This window comes from Synchiropus splendidus, chromosome 17 (assembly GCF_027744825.2).
Source record: "Synchiropus splendidus isolate RoL2022-P1 chromosome 17, RoL_Sspl_1.0, whole genome shotgun sequence".
In the NCBI taxonomy this organism is placed as follows: domain Eukaryota; kingdom Metazoa; phylum Chordata; class Actinopteri; order Syngnathiformes; family Callionymidae; genus Synchiropus; species Synchiropus splendidus.
Window position 1 is genome coordinate 12,412,383 of NC_071350.1, and position 13,741 is coordinate 12,426,123.

The following is a 13,741-nucleotide window of genomic DNA, read 5'->3' on the forward strand; positions in this document are numbered from 1 at the left end:
ATAATATATCGCCTTAAATCCCAAGCATCCAAGAAAATTGGAACAAATATAGACTAAATTGAAGGCATTTACCAAGAGATATAAACATAATTTAAATATAAGAGACGTATAATAACTTACTTGACAATATTCAGTGTGAATAAATAAGCAATTTGATGCATAAATATTCACTAAGAATGTATTATTTTTTCCAAAAGGCATAATAATGAGTAAAAAACAAAAGGTGGTGCATGAAAAAGTGGAAAGCATAATGTAAATGGTTTGATGAAAATAGTTATTGAAAAATATTTCTTTTAAAATATAAAATTAAATGTCTAAATTTCTTTGGTCAGCAAATATACCAAAAATATGTGTTAACATACTTTCTGTATAAACAATTTAAAAAATATCTCAACTGTGCCAGTATAGACTGTTAGTAGATTCACAAGTATTCATCATTCAGAAGCACTAAGTCCCAATAAGGATGAAATGTGTCAAAGATTTAGCGGAAAATATGACTTGTAGCAGGAAACAATGAACAGTTTTTAACAAATTAAATAGTTGAATATGACAGTATTGAGAGCAGCCATGATGTACAGCTGGACGGAGAGAAAATTGGAGACAGATGGCGAACATGTTAAGCACAGACGTGTGACTAAAGATGTGGCCAGTTGAAGGTGGAGTAGCCTCACTTGCTTTGGCAAACCTCTGAAATGAGTCTGAGATGGTGACATAGACAACTTGAGCTCAAGTAGAGCCGCAATATTTTTTTATTATGATAGTCTGTCTAACATCTTCATTACCACACAATCCTGCATTCAGATGACATCACAGAACAGACACAGTAGAACACAACAAGAACAGTCAACCCATCAACAAAAGGCTCTTTTGGAGGATATGTGCATTTTGATCGCCACCACACCTCTTCTTCGGTTTCTGCAGTGGAACAATAGACCAAAGACCAATGTTCCACAAGGCGAAGTAGTCATTTGGCACTTCAGCTGAACATTTCATGCGTAAAAGCTGTCTTGTTCAGAACCCAGTCGTTCATGATAAAAAAACACAGAAATGATCACTGTGTAACAGTATTGTTCTGCGCCCTTTATCAAGTTCAAGAAATAAATGGATGTGTCGTCCAAAAGAACCATTGAGCAACTTTGTTAGTTCTTATTCTGTTATTATTCTGCAGCCTTTTTCTAAAAATTCAAAATAAGACATGGACAGTGATCACCAGACCAACCTTGTAACACAAGCCCATTAAACTGCCTCAAGGGACCTTTGATCAACAGGAAATCGATCTGCAAGTTTCCAGCAAAAAAATGTTTTCAAGGTACTGAATGTCACTGCAGAGGCGTGGCACAGACAAAGTCAGGACCAGTCTGACCCCAACCTCTCTTGTTGAAAAGCAATCAATAATCACGCAGTCTTTTGCCGAACGATCATCCCCATATCTCACATCTCATGCACCCTTGCTTAACTGTCCTGTTCAATGATCCACACCCAACCAATGAGTAACTGCACGCTCCATCCACTCACAAGTCATGACATTCTTCAGGCAGAGCGAGGTCCTCCACAGACCTGCTGGAGGTAGGCACTATGTTGTTTGCATGAAACAAGTGAGGAGTCCATGAAAATGGTGGAGGACGTGAGACTTTTGGGGTCTTTTTTAAGGTGCGTTTCCGCTGCCATTTGCAGAGTAAAAGTTCCACCTGCTCACTGAAGAAGCTGGTGGTCAGGGTGTAGAGGATGGGGTTCAAGGCGCTGTTGATGGGGAGGATGAAGATCACAACCCAGCTGGAAATGGTGCCTGAGGCATCAAATCATCCATAACCAAAGTGAGTAAATAGACACAGCCTTCATCACAGCCGAATTTACTGTAGTGGTTTTCCCACCTGGTATTTCCACCTCCAACAAGGAGAGCGCCTTGACCAGAAAGATGGGAATCCAGCAGAGGGCGTCAGAGAACACGATAAAGAAAAACCTGTTGGCCACAGCCACGTCGCTAGGACGTCTGCGTCTGAGCGCTGTCGCGTTGATGCCAGTTTTGTAGATGGAGAAGAACATCCACAAGTAGGAGACGACGATCACCAGGAAGGCCACGAGATTTACACCTAAAAAAACCAAAACAGCCTTTCAAACCTATAAAGTGCTCCTATTTTCTATTCATGACAGAAAGTCTGTCACTTTCTGACAACACTTTTCTCGAGGCAAAGGTGACATCTTACCCAGGAAAATCCCAGTGGAATATTCTTTAGCTGTAGGCTTTTCCAGCATGTCTGAGTGCAGCGGAAAACAAACCCCATTCCTTCCATAATAGTTCCCAAATATCTCCGCATATATCAGTGGCACAGCTGCTATGACGAAACCAAGCACCCAAATAGAGACCAGAATCACCTGAAACAATGACAGAAAACAAACCACATGCATGATCCTGCTGTCTGGGAACCTCTAGAAACTATGTCATTTATGACTAAAACAGCTCTGTGTGTTGGCTGCTTTAGTGCGGTACCAATGGGCCTTATACAGTGGTTCTTAACCATAGGGCCGGGTCCCATGGTTGGGACGCGAGCGCCCCCCTAAAGGGCCGCAAGAAGTTTTTTTGTTTTACACCTCTGGGCCGTGAGACGCTCAGCCTTAATACGCTTAGTAGTTTGTCATTGAATTGACTCAACAATGTGATAGTTACCAAAAGAATTAAAAAGAAAAAATGATAAGGTGATGTGTTCATGAACCGTGCCTACTGACACAGTTTTTTTAAATTAGAATATTTGATGATGATACTTTCTTACTTTCTTCTTTAGTTTATATTTTGAAAAAATATATATATAAATATTTAAAAAATATATATTTCATGGTATTTAGACATTGTTTTATCTTACTCATGACATGTATAGTTTTTCCAATATTCAAAGTGTTTTTTTTTTCTTTAGTAAATTTGATGAATAACTATCTTTGCGATGATCACATGGTTTCATGTCATTTCACAATGTTTTGGTTTGTGCACGTGTGAGTTGATTAAATATGGTTATTGGACACAAATAAAATGAAGATGAATGAATCGGTTCTATTACTTGAATGGAGTCCTTTGCTCTGGAAAAGGTGGATCAGATCAAAAAGGTTCAGAATCCCTGCCTTAATAGATGAAAGGTATTATAAATTAGCAAGTCATTTATTCAGTAAACTGGGACAAAAAGTACAGCACACCCTGTTAAGAGGGTAACATTCTATTTAAGAGGCATCAAACAGAATGACTGAGGCATCACTTCCCTTGATGAGAAACACTCACCCCAGTCAGCAGCTTCCCAGGGCGCAGGTTTCTGAAGGGGAACACAATAACCAGGAACTTTTCCAGTGTGAGATAGGTCAGCAGGAGAACTGACACCTCGAGGGAAACGCAAGTGGTTGAATTATAATTGGGTACATGACACAGATCAGAGAGTACTTTATGTCCGTGACATTGATAATGGATTCAGGATACTCCTCTGGTTCTGATTTACCTCTGAGGAGAGCATGGCCAGGAAGCCGATGGTGCGGCACTCCACACTCTCCATCCACAGCAGGGCATAACGGTTGTACTGCCCTCTATAGGTCATGTCAAACGCACCAACAAAGAACAGATAAACCCCCATGAGGCAGTCGGCACCTGAAGAATAAGAGTCAACATGTGTGGAGGCGGGGGAGAAGCGCGGCTGTGACATATTTCTACAGATAAGTAATGACAGTGAATGCATGAACCAGGGAAATTGTTCTCCAGCAAAACCTTTCTAAGCTGCCCAGCAAGTCATTCTCTGGAACAGCACCCCCAAATTAAACTAAAACAAGACATTAAGGAAAGAAATTGAAAATGTTCTCCCCTTCTTTGTGTTCCTAGTTTTTCCGACTGACTCTGCGACAATTTTTGCAAAAGCGTTTTTATTATTGTATTTACAGCATCCCTAACTCAATTAATAAACTAGAATATTAGAATATTACAAGAATATAGCTAAACCAAACATATAGATATCATATATATATATATATATATATATATATATATATATATATATATATATATATATATATATATATATATATATGATGCAATAACTCAATATGTTGCGTTTGTCTGTTTTTCTCTCAACATCCAATTTTAAAGTCACAGCCCTCAGCTAAAAAAACTCGCTTGACTTTATCGTCAAATTTGCATTTTACTTGTTCACTTAGCACTTCAGGCTGAATATCTAAATACTAATGCACCTGTTAAATAAGCTTAAGAGCTATTTGTGCTCCCGTCTATGACAAAGGCTTTGAACAACTCAAGCATTTTATTGCGCAAGTGCACCTGCAGTAATAGGTGTCTGAGGTCAGGGGTCAACTCAACGATCCATAAGACAGCGTCTAATTTAGGCTGTATGTTCAATGAAGTCATGAATGCTGAAAGGCTCACTCACAGCAGAGGACCTTGATGCCGATGGCGTGTAAGTTGTTCTCCGCCTGAATGACAGATCGCATAGCAATGACCAAGAGGTTACCAAAGCACGTGATGAAGGCGATGACCCAGACGGACACACGCAGCACTGTGTTGGCCAGAAGGTCCTTGAATGATGAGATCCCATCAGTGTTGGGCTTGCAGGAGCGGACATGAGGCGCATAAGAGCAGTACTGGAAAGACTTGAAATATCTGGGAAGAACCGAGACAGTTTAGACGACTAAATGAAAGAGTAAAGCTATGAAGGAATTGCGTACATGTGGGACAGGTTTGCCATAGGGAGGAACATCGTGGTTTGAATTTCGGGGATTTCAATCCCCTCCAGAGCACTGCAATAAAAACGACTTTAGCTTTGGGTCTGAGGCAGCATGACATGAGCGTTGGTACTCACAGAGACTGCAGGTTTGTCAGTTGGATGAAGTTGGAGGAACGAATGCGGAGAGAGGGATTGTAGGAAACATTTCTGGACAGAAACAGTGGTTAATAGTGACAGCTCAATAACAGCAAAGGCGCTTTAACAGGTGCCGTAAGGCGCCTTAACAGAGGTGGGAAAAACTCCTTCCATCATCACCACAGACTAGGTCAGCAAATCTGAGCGAAACTTGCATTCATATGACATTTCTGACAGATTGCAAAGAAATGCTTTGAGAGACAGCAGAACGTATCCAACGATAATATACAATATGATATTATAGGAATATAATAGGAAAAAAATCCACATTTGAATAGTGATTTTCAACATTTAAAATACAAGTGCATTATAAATACTGGATTACAAATCCTAAAAAGTTCAGCATGATACGACTTAGTGATTCAGACACGACAAGACAATGTTAACTAATGTTTATTTTTATATATATTTATGCAAGATTACTACCTCAGCAGTCTGATCCAAGTGCTGATTTGATGCTACTTTTCAAGCGGCTATGTTTACTCACAGTTTACGGAGAGACTTGGACATGCTCCTGAAGGTATTATTAGGCAGCTCACTGATCCGGTTCTTTGCAAGATTTCTGAAAAAAAAAACACATTGAAACTGGAGGCTGATACGTTTGCTAGTCCCCCGCAACTTCAATTGATATTAACCCTTTGGGTGCCACAGTTTTTTCAATGAGATAATCCACTGTCACATCACTTTTTCAAAAGGCTGTAACCAGAAACCTGTTACAATATTACTGTGAGTGAGAGGAATCTTCAGTGTGACCCAGGTTTTGGTGAACAATGGTGATGATCCTGGCTAGGCATCACTTTCTGTTTCCCTGTATGATCTTCACCATTGTGTAAATATTACTCCTCGACCGGGAAGCAATTTTCAATCTCTATTTACTCGAAACGTTGATAAACACACACCCACAAATGTTGTTCAGATTGAAGTTACACATGTCCACCATCTGCTTGGGTAAGGTAACTACATCAGGATCCAAACTTGCAGCTTGGCTTGTTTAAAAGCTGTGATAATGCCAAAGGGTTAAACATGCATAATGTCTACTTATAATGTCTAATGCTGCACTGAAAATAGCAACAAAAGCTATTGTATGACAGAAAAGTCCGAACTGAGCCAAAGCCCATAAAATAACAAGGCGAATCACAAACTATACATTACAGATCAGCCAGTTTCCACAAAGACTGGAAGGTGTTTTCAGGGATGCGTTGGATCTGATTGTCTATCAATACCCTGGCAGAGACAGAAAAAAAAAACAGTTCAGGAATCAATGATTTGTTGGACTCAACATTTCAGCAAGAGTGGTCAGAAAAACACCCTTAAACACACAAGTCTGCCAAATTAACACACAACTTTTTTTTCATGATTTTAAACATTTGAAAATGTGTATTAATGTGAATATAAAATATACAATTAAAATGAACATTTTAAACTTTTCCTTCATAATTCAGTACTGTATCAACAAAACTTGATTTCTCAAGAAGCCAATAAAAAAAACACACCTTAAGTGCAATAAAATAGAATTATTCGCTTGAACACCAGGAGTTTGTTGAGGTACTCACAGGACCTCCAAACTGTTGCACGTTTTCAGTATTGAATAGTTGAGGTCTTGGATGAAATTCCCTTCAAGGTCTCTGAGAAGAGGCAATCACAGCGAGTTGAGAAGCTCAGGGCCGCTGCAGTAAATCCTGGCAGACAGCTACTTCTGTACAAGCTAAATTCATACTGATAAAAACAAGTTTGAAATCCAACACATATAAATAAAAGGGCAGGAACAATGAGCACAGTGCTATAAAGTGAGAGTTTTTAATTTATTAGAAGATGCTTCAACGTTATGAATCCATGCAGCCCAAAGGGAGAAACACAGATATACCAGAATGAAACACTTTCACACAATGTCACCTTTTGTGTGAAAGCACGATATTGATGAAGATTAATATTGAGGTCGGACTCCTTCAACTGCTCTCTACAAATATAAGCGGGATAAAGAGGGGGCTCACAGCCAGTCCAGCGCAGGCATGTGTTGACAGAAGCTGGGATGCGGAATCTGCCTCAGCGACGTGTTCACCATGGACCTGAGGAGAGGAGAGATTTAAAAGAATTTTTAAATCTCTTCCTCGTGAAAAATGTTGAAACTTACAAATATATTAAAGACTGAAGCCCGTAGAAGCTCTCCGGAGACACGACACCAAGTGGGTTATGATCCAAAATCCTGAGCAGAGAAGACGTGTCAGTGGCATGATCCACTCTATTACAGGTTAGTCACAAGAGTTAGTGCGGTTGTTTCTCACAGCCACTGCAACTGACGAAGGTCCTTGAAGACTCCAGGAGTGAGCGAGGATATAAAATTTTCACTCAGGAACCTGACAGTGACAGTTTAGAGGATTATAGTGAGAAGCCGAGCAGTGCCTTTGGTATACACAGCGGCAGAGTCTCAATCTTTCTCAAACCTGCTCAACGTACCTTTGTTATAAGCCACTATTTTCTAAATAAAGTTTTACTTATTCTATCAATAGAGATTCTTCTGATCATGAGGTACTGAAGAGGGTAACACAACTATATATACTGGTCCAAAAATAATACAGTCGTACCTCGGTTTTCGAACGTCCCGAACTCCAACAAATCGGAGTTCGAACAAAAATTTCGAGATTTTTTTGCTTTGGATTTCGAACGAAAATCCAGAACTTGAACGCCCCCGAAAAAAGCCTGAAAAAACATAGCGTGTGCGGACCGATCAGCTGACCCACGACGCGCTCTGTTATTGTGTATAATGCAGCTTCTGTATGCAGACGTGTCCCGTTAGCTACTGTTTTTTCTTCATACTGATGTGTGAAACCTTTCCTAAAACCTTTGTCACAGCCAAACTGCACAGAAGCGCACATTCAGAGCTGGACACGCACCGGGCACCTCTTCACTTCTGGAGAGACGTCACTCACTCGGCAACCCCTCCCACATGCAGCGGCCACACACATAGAGGAACAGCGCACCTGCAGCAGACACTCTACATTCACTCCTACAAAAGACTATTTTAAGGAATGGAACGGATTGTGGTCGAGAACCGAGGTACCACTGTACATGAAAAAAAAAGTGTAGATAAAAACGAAAAAAACAGGTCACTCACAGTCTTTCTAACTTGTGCACGCCGCTGAAGGCATCCTTGGATATGAAATTGAGGTGGTTATTTTGCATAAACCTGAGGACAAACAATCATTACAAGTCGAATAAAAAGTTGCTTGTCTTTGGGTGTTTGGAGTGTTCCAGTTTGTTAGTTTAAACATCTGCATCTCTATCTATCAATCTATCTATCTATCAATCTATCTATCTATCTATCTATCTATCTATCTATCTATCTATCTATCTATCTATCTATCTATCTATCTATCTATCTATCTATCTATCTATCTATCTATCTATCTTTTCATCCATCCATGATAGAGTACAACTTGAATACTTACAGTCGCTCAAGTGAAGTACATTCAAAGAAGACAAAATCGGGCAACAGCTGGATCTCATTGCCTCTCAGTGAACTGTGAAAAAGGCAAAACATTTATTACTGTATGTTCAGGATGAGGCATGTCCAATACCATCACTCATAATTATGACTCATGTCCTTCGGCTATGGAAAACCAGTCACGTCTATATATGTCCTACACGATAGTAGGGTTGGGAGGAAACAGGCCTGAACAACTGTTGCTGCGATGGCAGAATATAAGAAAAGGACTGAAAAGGACTTATGATTTTAAATGTATTGTCACTGACCATGTAATAGTTGCAAACTTTAGCAATAATAAAAGAGTCGAAATGACAAACAGAGAGGCTCTAAATACAATATAATTGACAGGCAAAAGAGGGTGATCCAATTATTGAATTTTCTGAAAGTTATCACATTTAATCTGTCACATAAATTAGTTTCAAATTTGAATGCCCATAATCTCAACTACTGCTAGACAGCAGCAGTTTATTATGGAACTCTTGGAATGAGTCGAGCGATGGGAGCAGACAGAATGTCAGAATGAAAACTAATAATAAGCATCATTGGATTCTGTTGTGGTGGGTCATTTGAATCATGTTCAGCTGGAGGAAGGTGGAGAATTTTATATAAGCAAGTAGTGCTTTTAAAAGGCTAGGATTCATCAAGGAAGCTGAAGCTGTCAGAGTAGCTCAAGAGTTCAGAGTTTGGAGGATGAGCTCAGACTTCTACTGCTGTTTCACACAAGCAGAGTCCTAGTGAAAACAAATGAATCTGCAAGTGACATCCCCGGAGCACAGCTTGTGTGTACAGGCTGTGCTCAAATGTGTTCGACGCTGCATGGCAAGACAGTGACACAGCAGGCGGGGAAGACCTCATGTCAAAGACCCCCTCCAGGATCTTCAACTGCTCATGTAAAATGGTAGAAAAGGCACATGGTCTGATCACAGTCTGTTCCCACAAGCCCATGTTTTATGAACTTTGGGATTTGAACAAATTCAGGAAGCGCATTGCATTTGTGTTTCATTCTTTCATTGATGGGCTACATACGTGACTATCGTTGATAAACAAAAGAAATGGTTGTATTTGATTTTTTTCTCATGTTTTTATTTTGTTATTTCCGTTTCTTGTGTGTTTCCATTTCCTGATTCTTTTTCAGCTTCCAGGCAACATGGACGGCCTCGATCAGCTTTTCAAGCTTTCTTGGATATCTACACCCCGATGCCAGTTCGTGTTGCCAGATGGTTACTTCACGTTCCCACGGTAAACTCTCGCTTCGTGACCTCCGCTCTCTCATTCTCTTTTGATCGCTCTTCATTTTATGTGAGTGTTTGAGTAACTCACCTTTTGTTTTCTCTCTTTGGATTTATTGTGTGTGTGTGTGTTTAATTCCACCACAAGTGCTTTACATTATTTGGGCCTCGTGAGTTTACTGTGAGTGCGTATTTGTTGTCCCCTTTAGTCAGGCTTGAGTTTTGATTCGCCTGGTTTCTGTTTTCAGGTTTTACTCCTCTCCCTTCATGTTTGTCTCCTTCACTCCACGTTTGGTTTTGACTACTTTGGTTCACTGTTTCTGTTTGTCTTTTGTTTATCGTGTAATTGTAAGAAACCAGTCTTAAACCTTCTCTCACTCACCCGAGTCAGCTGTAAGCTGCAAACAGTTCAGCGTCAGGGTCTAATTCCTGAGCAGCCATGACGGAAACTTAGTAATGCAGACTGTATATCCGATTTATGTTCATTTGGATGAAGCATATATGAATATAATAGTGACTGAATGAGCCGCACTTCAAAGCTAGTCTGGCTGACTGGAGAGACTTCTTCAGGGTCTTGTATTTTAAAGAACTGGTGAGTCATCTCAGTCTTTCAATGATTTCCAATGGATGTGTCACAACACAGAAGGAGACTCGGCGAGAATAAAGAGAGAGCTTTACAGGAATAAAAACAAAATGATTCCTCTCTTCAGTTTTTGTGCATCTGATGAAAAATCTTAATCAGTTTTGTTTTTGTGGTGCTTTTAAAAATCATTGGAGTCCAGCGCTTGTTTCTGTTCTGGCATATTTGTCCTTAGCATTGATCTAGTCTTTCCTCCTTTATCTCTTAAAACCAAATCTTAACATTATATTTGACTGTACTTGGTGGCTGCTGGCTGCTTAAGTCATGCTCCACTGCTACACATCAGGTTCAGCCATGAATCAAACCTTCAACTACCTTCAACCTTAAACCAAATCTGCACACTATCCACTTATATTGTTTCGATTTGCACCATGTTTATTGATGCTTTTAACCCTTTAATTAATCAACATTGACTTGTGATCAAACACTCCCACTTCTCCTACAGCAACATTACAAATAAAGCGCCATTTTAATTACAGTTTATCGTGTCATCAGCCATGTCATAATGGTTATTGTCTCCTGTCAGATCTCATACATCAGACAAATGCCAGACAATGGATGAGACTGTTTTTCCCGACTCTGTCCTCTCTGTTCCACTCAGCTGCAGACTTGTCGACAGCATGCTGCAGTCTTAGTCAACTGGTTTAAACCAGTCACTTCTGAACCCCAAATTTACTGTCAGACACTTACAGCCACGTTACATTGGGCGGGAGTGGAGGAACTTCCTGAAGGTTGACCTCCACACATCCCACTTCAGTGTGTGAGCAGCTACAAAACTCCGGGTAATCCTGCAGGACTTCACACAAAAGACCCAACATTAAATGACAATTTCGACCAGGCTAATATTTGTACGGTGGTACCTTGGTTCTCAACCACAAGCCACTCCAGACGGCAGTTCGAGAAGTGAATTGTTCGAAATCTGATTTGATTTTTCCCACTACAATTCATGGAAAAAGAAACAATGCGTTCCAAGCCTTAAAATAGTCTTTTGTAGGAGTGAATGTAGAGTGTCTACTGCAGGTGGCTGTTCCTCTATGTGTGTGGCCGCTGCATGTGGGAGGGGTTGCCGAGTGAGTGACGTCTCTCCAGAAGTGAAGAGGTGCCCGGTGCGTGTCCAGCTATATAGGTAGGTTCACTATTAATCAGATTTAAAACGGAAAAAGGAAAATATCTGACTCATACTCAGTGACTTTCTTTTGAACATAACAAACAACAAATTGCAAATAAAAAGAAAATGAATGTGTGTGTCTCTGTACAGGAAACTGAACTCTACTGCAGTTTGAAAGTATAAATAAGATAAAAGTAAGTGGAAGAAGGACTTACAGCACTCATTCATCAGTTCTGTCGCTTCGTTCCTCTGCACTCTCTCACCAAACAAATCAGCAAATCCAACATTGTCACCTGTGAAGCAAAATATAAGCCTTGAAAAATATATTCAGGATAAGGATAATAATGTGTCACAGGTGTCAAGCTTTTAAACAAGTCAACTATTTTCTTGAAGATTCTTAAAACAGGCACTACTTAAACAGGAACCTAAATAGAGAATAAAAGTACATATGCAAATACATAAACTGTTCTCCTTCACCACCAACAGGAATTTCATTCTGAGCACACTAAAGCTCTAGTGGCCCACAATATATGACTTGGTACACATGCGACATTCAACTGACAATGGTATCTTCACATACAGCAAGTCATTATGAGACCATCAACAATGGAAAACAGGACATATCTTCGCTTGGTGTATTTGCTGTTTGCATTTAGATACTTTAAAATTAAATAGCTCTAGTGAAGATCAAACCACCTAGATATAACTCTGTAGGTTCTGTTGCCGCAATGAGTCACGTCCCTGTTATCACAGTCTCAATCTTAAAGTTATCAAAAAGCTTGACATATGTCACAAGTTTTGTCATACGTCCCAGAGCAGCTGCTGTAAATAGTAGCGTGGGCTGGACAACAAATGTTTTGTCTTGTAAGTACATCACTGATTCGCACGCAGGCGCTCACCACAGTGGGACTCGTCCACTCCATTGGGACAGTCCTGATGCCCGTTACACTGCAGAGCCTGAGGAAGACACTCGCTCATGTTTCCACACGGGAAATGGCCCAGGGGACACTGAGATGATCCCACGGTTTGGCCCTTCAGGGCTGAAACAGAAATATCAGAGAAGAATTTCCAGTAAGCAGACAACCATCCATTACTCAGAAAGAAATCAATGAATGCCGGCATTGTCACGAAATGAAACTACAATCCATCATTCTGTCACCATCTTGAGAAAGAGGTAGCCTGACTTGACTATCATTATTTTGGCGTGAGCAGAACAAGAAAACATTTTAGAGCTCAGAAATGAAAATCCATTTTATTCCACCCGAAAGCGTGGATGGTGGTCGGCTGTTGCTTTATTTATGAGGATTTCTTTACTCATTTTAATACCTAAATACCGGTGTAGCAACAAGTTCACAGATTCAATACATGTGTTTTTGAAACAGTTTAACTACTCACCACTATGCAGCTCCATGGTCAAGAAGACGGTATGCAATTGAGCTAAGTTTTCTTATTAAAAAAAACTGCACAGTACTGTGTGGTGAGCAGTAGACTGACAGAATGTAACCCAAAGCATTTCTGCTGATCATTTTAGTTAAAAAAAATCCTGCCTGAAAACGATTTAAAACCCTTTGTGGTCCACAACAACTGAACAGTTTATTCTCAAACTATTCGGTGATAGAGCCAACAGTTCATTCTACTATTCAGGAATTAATAATATGATCATTTCAAATAAAAATAAATAGACACATAAATTACTTCAACATCAATGTATAAATTACTTAAACATAGGAAAAACGCAGGGAGCAAAAGCTAAAATTGAGGAGAAAAATAAATAAATAAATAAATTTAAAAAAAATTATATATATATATATATATATATATATATATATATATATATATATATATATATATATATATATATATATATATATATATATATATATATATTTGTATACGAAAACAATGTGGCTAAATAACACTGATGATTCTAATCCCTCTCCTCACCTGACACCTTGGCGTGGGATGATAAGTGCAGGAGGAGAAGAACAGCACAGAGCTCCATCTTTCCGCGCCAAACTTCACCTCTGCGCGGCGAAATAGCAAGACCGCGGGTGCAGGCTCCGACATAAGAGCGGAGGGAAACAGATACCGAAGGAGTTCACCGTCGTGCGGCTGCTCTCCAGCAGCGACAGAGACCGGAGTGAGAGGAACGTCTTCTTTCTCCCCCTCCACTCGTCCCCCCTCCCTCCACTTAGGTGAACCTTTTTTATAGATAGAAAATAATCTGACAGTAGAAAAGAATGTGATTAGTCACATCTATCTTGAATAAACAATCGGGGACTATAGTACTAATACACTACTACTACTACTATTACCACTACTACTATTACTACTTCTATAATAATAATAATAATAATAACAACAACAACAACAACAATAATA

At 39.7% G+C, this 13,741-nt stretch overlaps 1 protein-coding gene across 1 annotated transcript; it reads right to left on the reverse strand.

Moving 5' to 3' along the window:
- Nucleotides 1-554: 554 nt before the first annotated feature.
- Nucleotides 555-13,418, reverse strand: rxfp2a (relaxin family peptide receptor 2a). Its single transcript, XM_053847778.1, is given in 21 exon segments — nucleotides 555-1,649; nucleotides 1,652-1,786; nucleotides 1,872-2,090; nucleotides 2,205-2,373; nucleotides 3,266-3,361; nucleotides 3,477-3,622; nucleotides 4,410-4,639; nucleotides 4,705-4,776; nucleotides 4,839-4,910; nucleotides 5,386-5,460; nucleotides 6,051-6,122; nucleotides 6,452-6,523; nucleotides 6,890-6,964; nucleotides 7,030-7,101; nucleotides 7,181-7,252; nucleotides 8,011-8,082; nucleotides 8,345-8,416; nucleotides 10,942-11,047; nucleotides 11,575-11,652; nucleotides 12,259-12,399; nucleotides 13,304-13,418. Coding segments are annotated over 21 exon segments (2,223 nt in total). The 5' UTR covers nucleotides 13,362-13,418; the 3' UTR covers nucleotides 555-1,530.
- Between the last annotated feature and the right edge of the window lie 323 nt (nucleotides 13,419-13,741).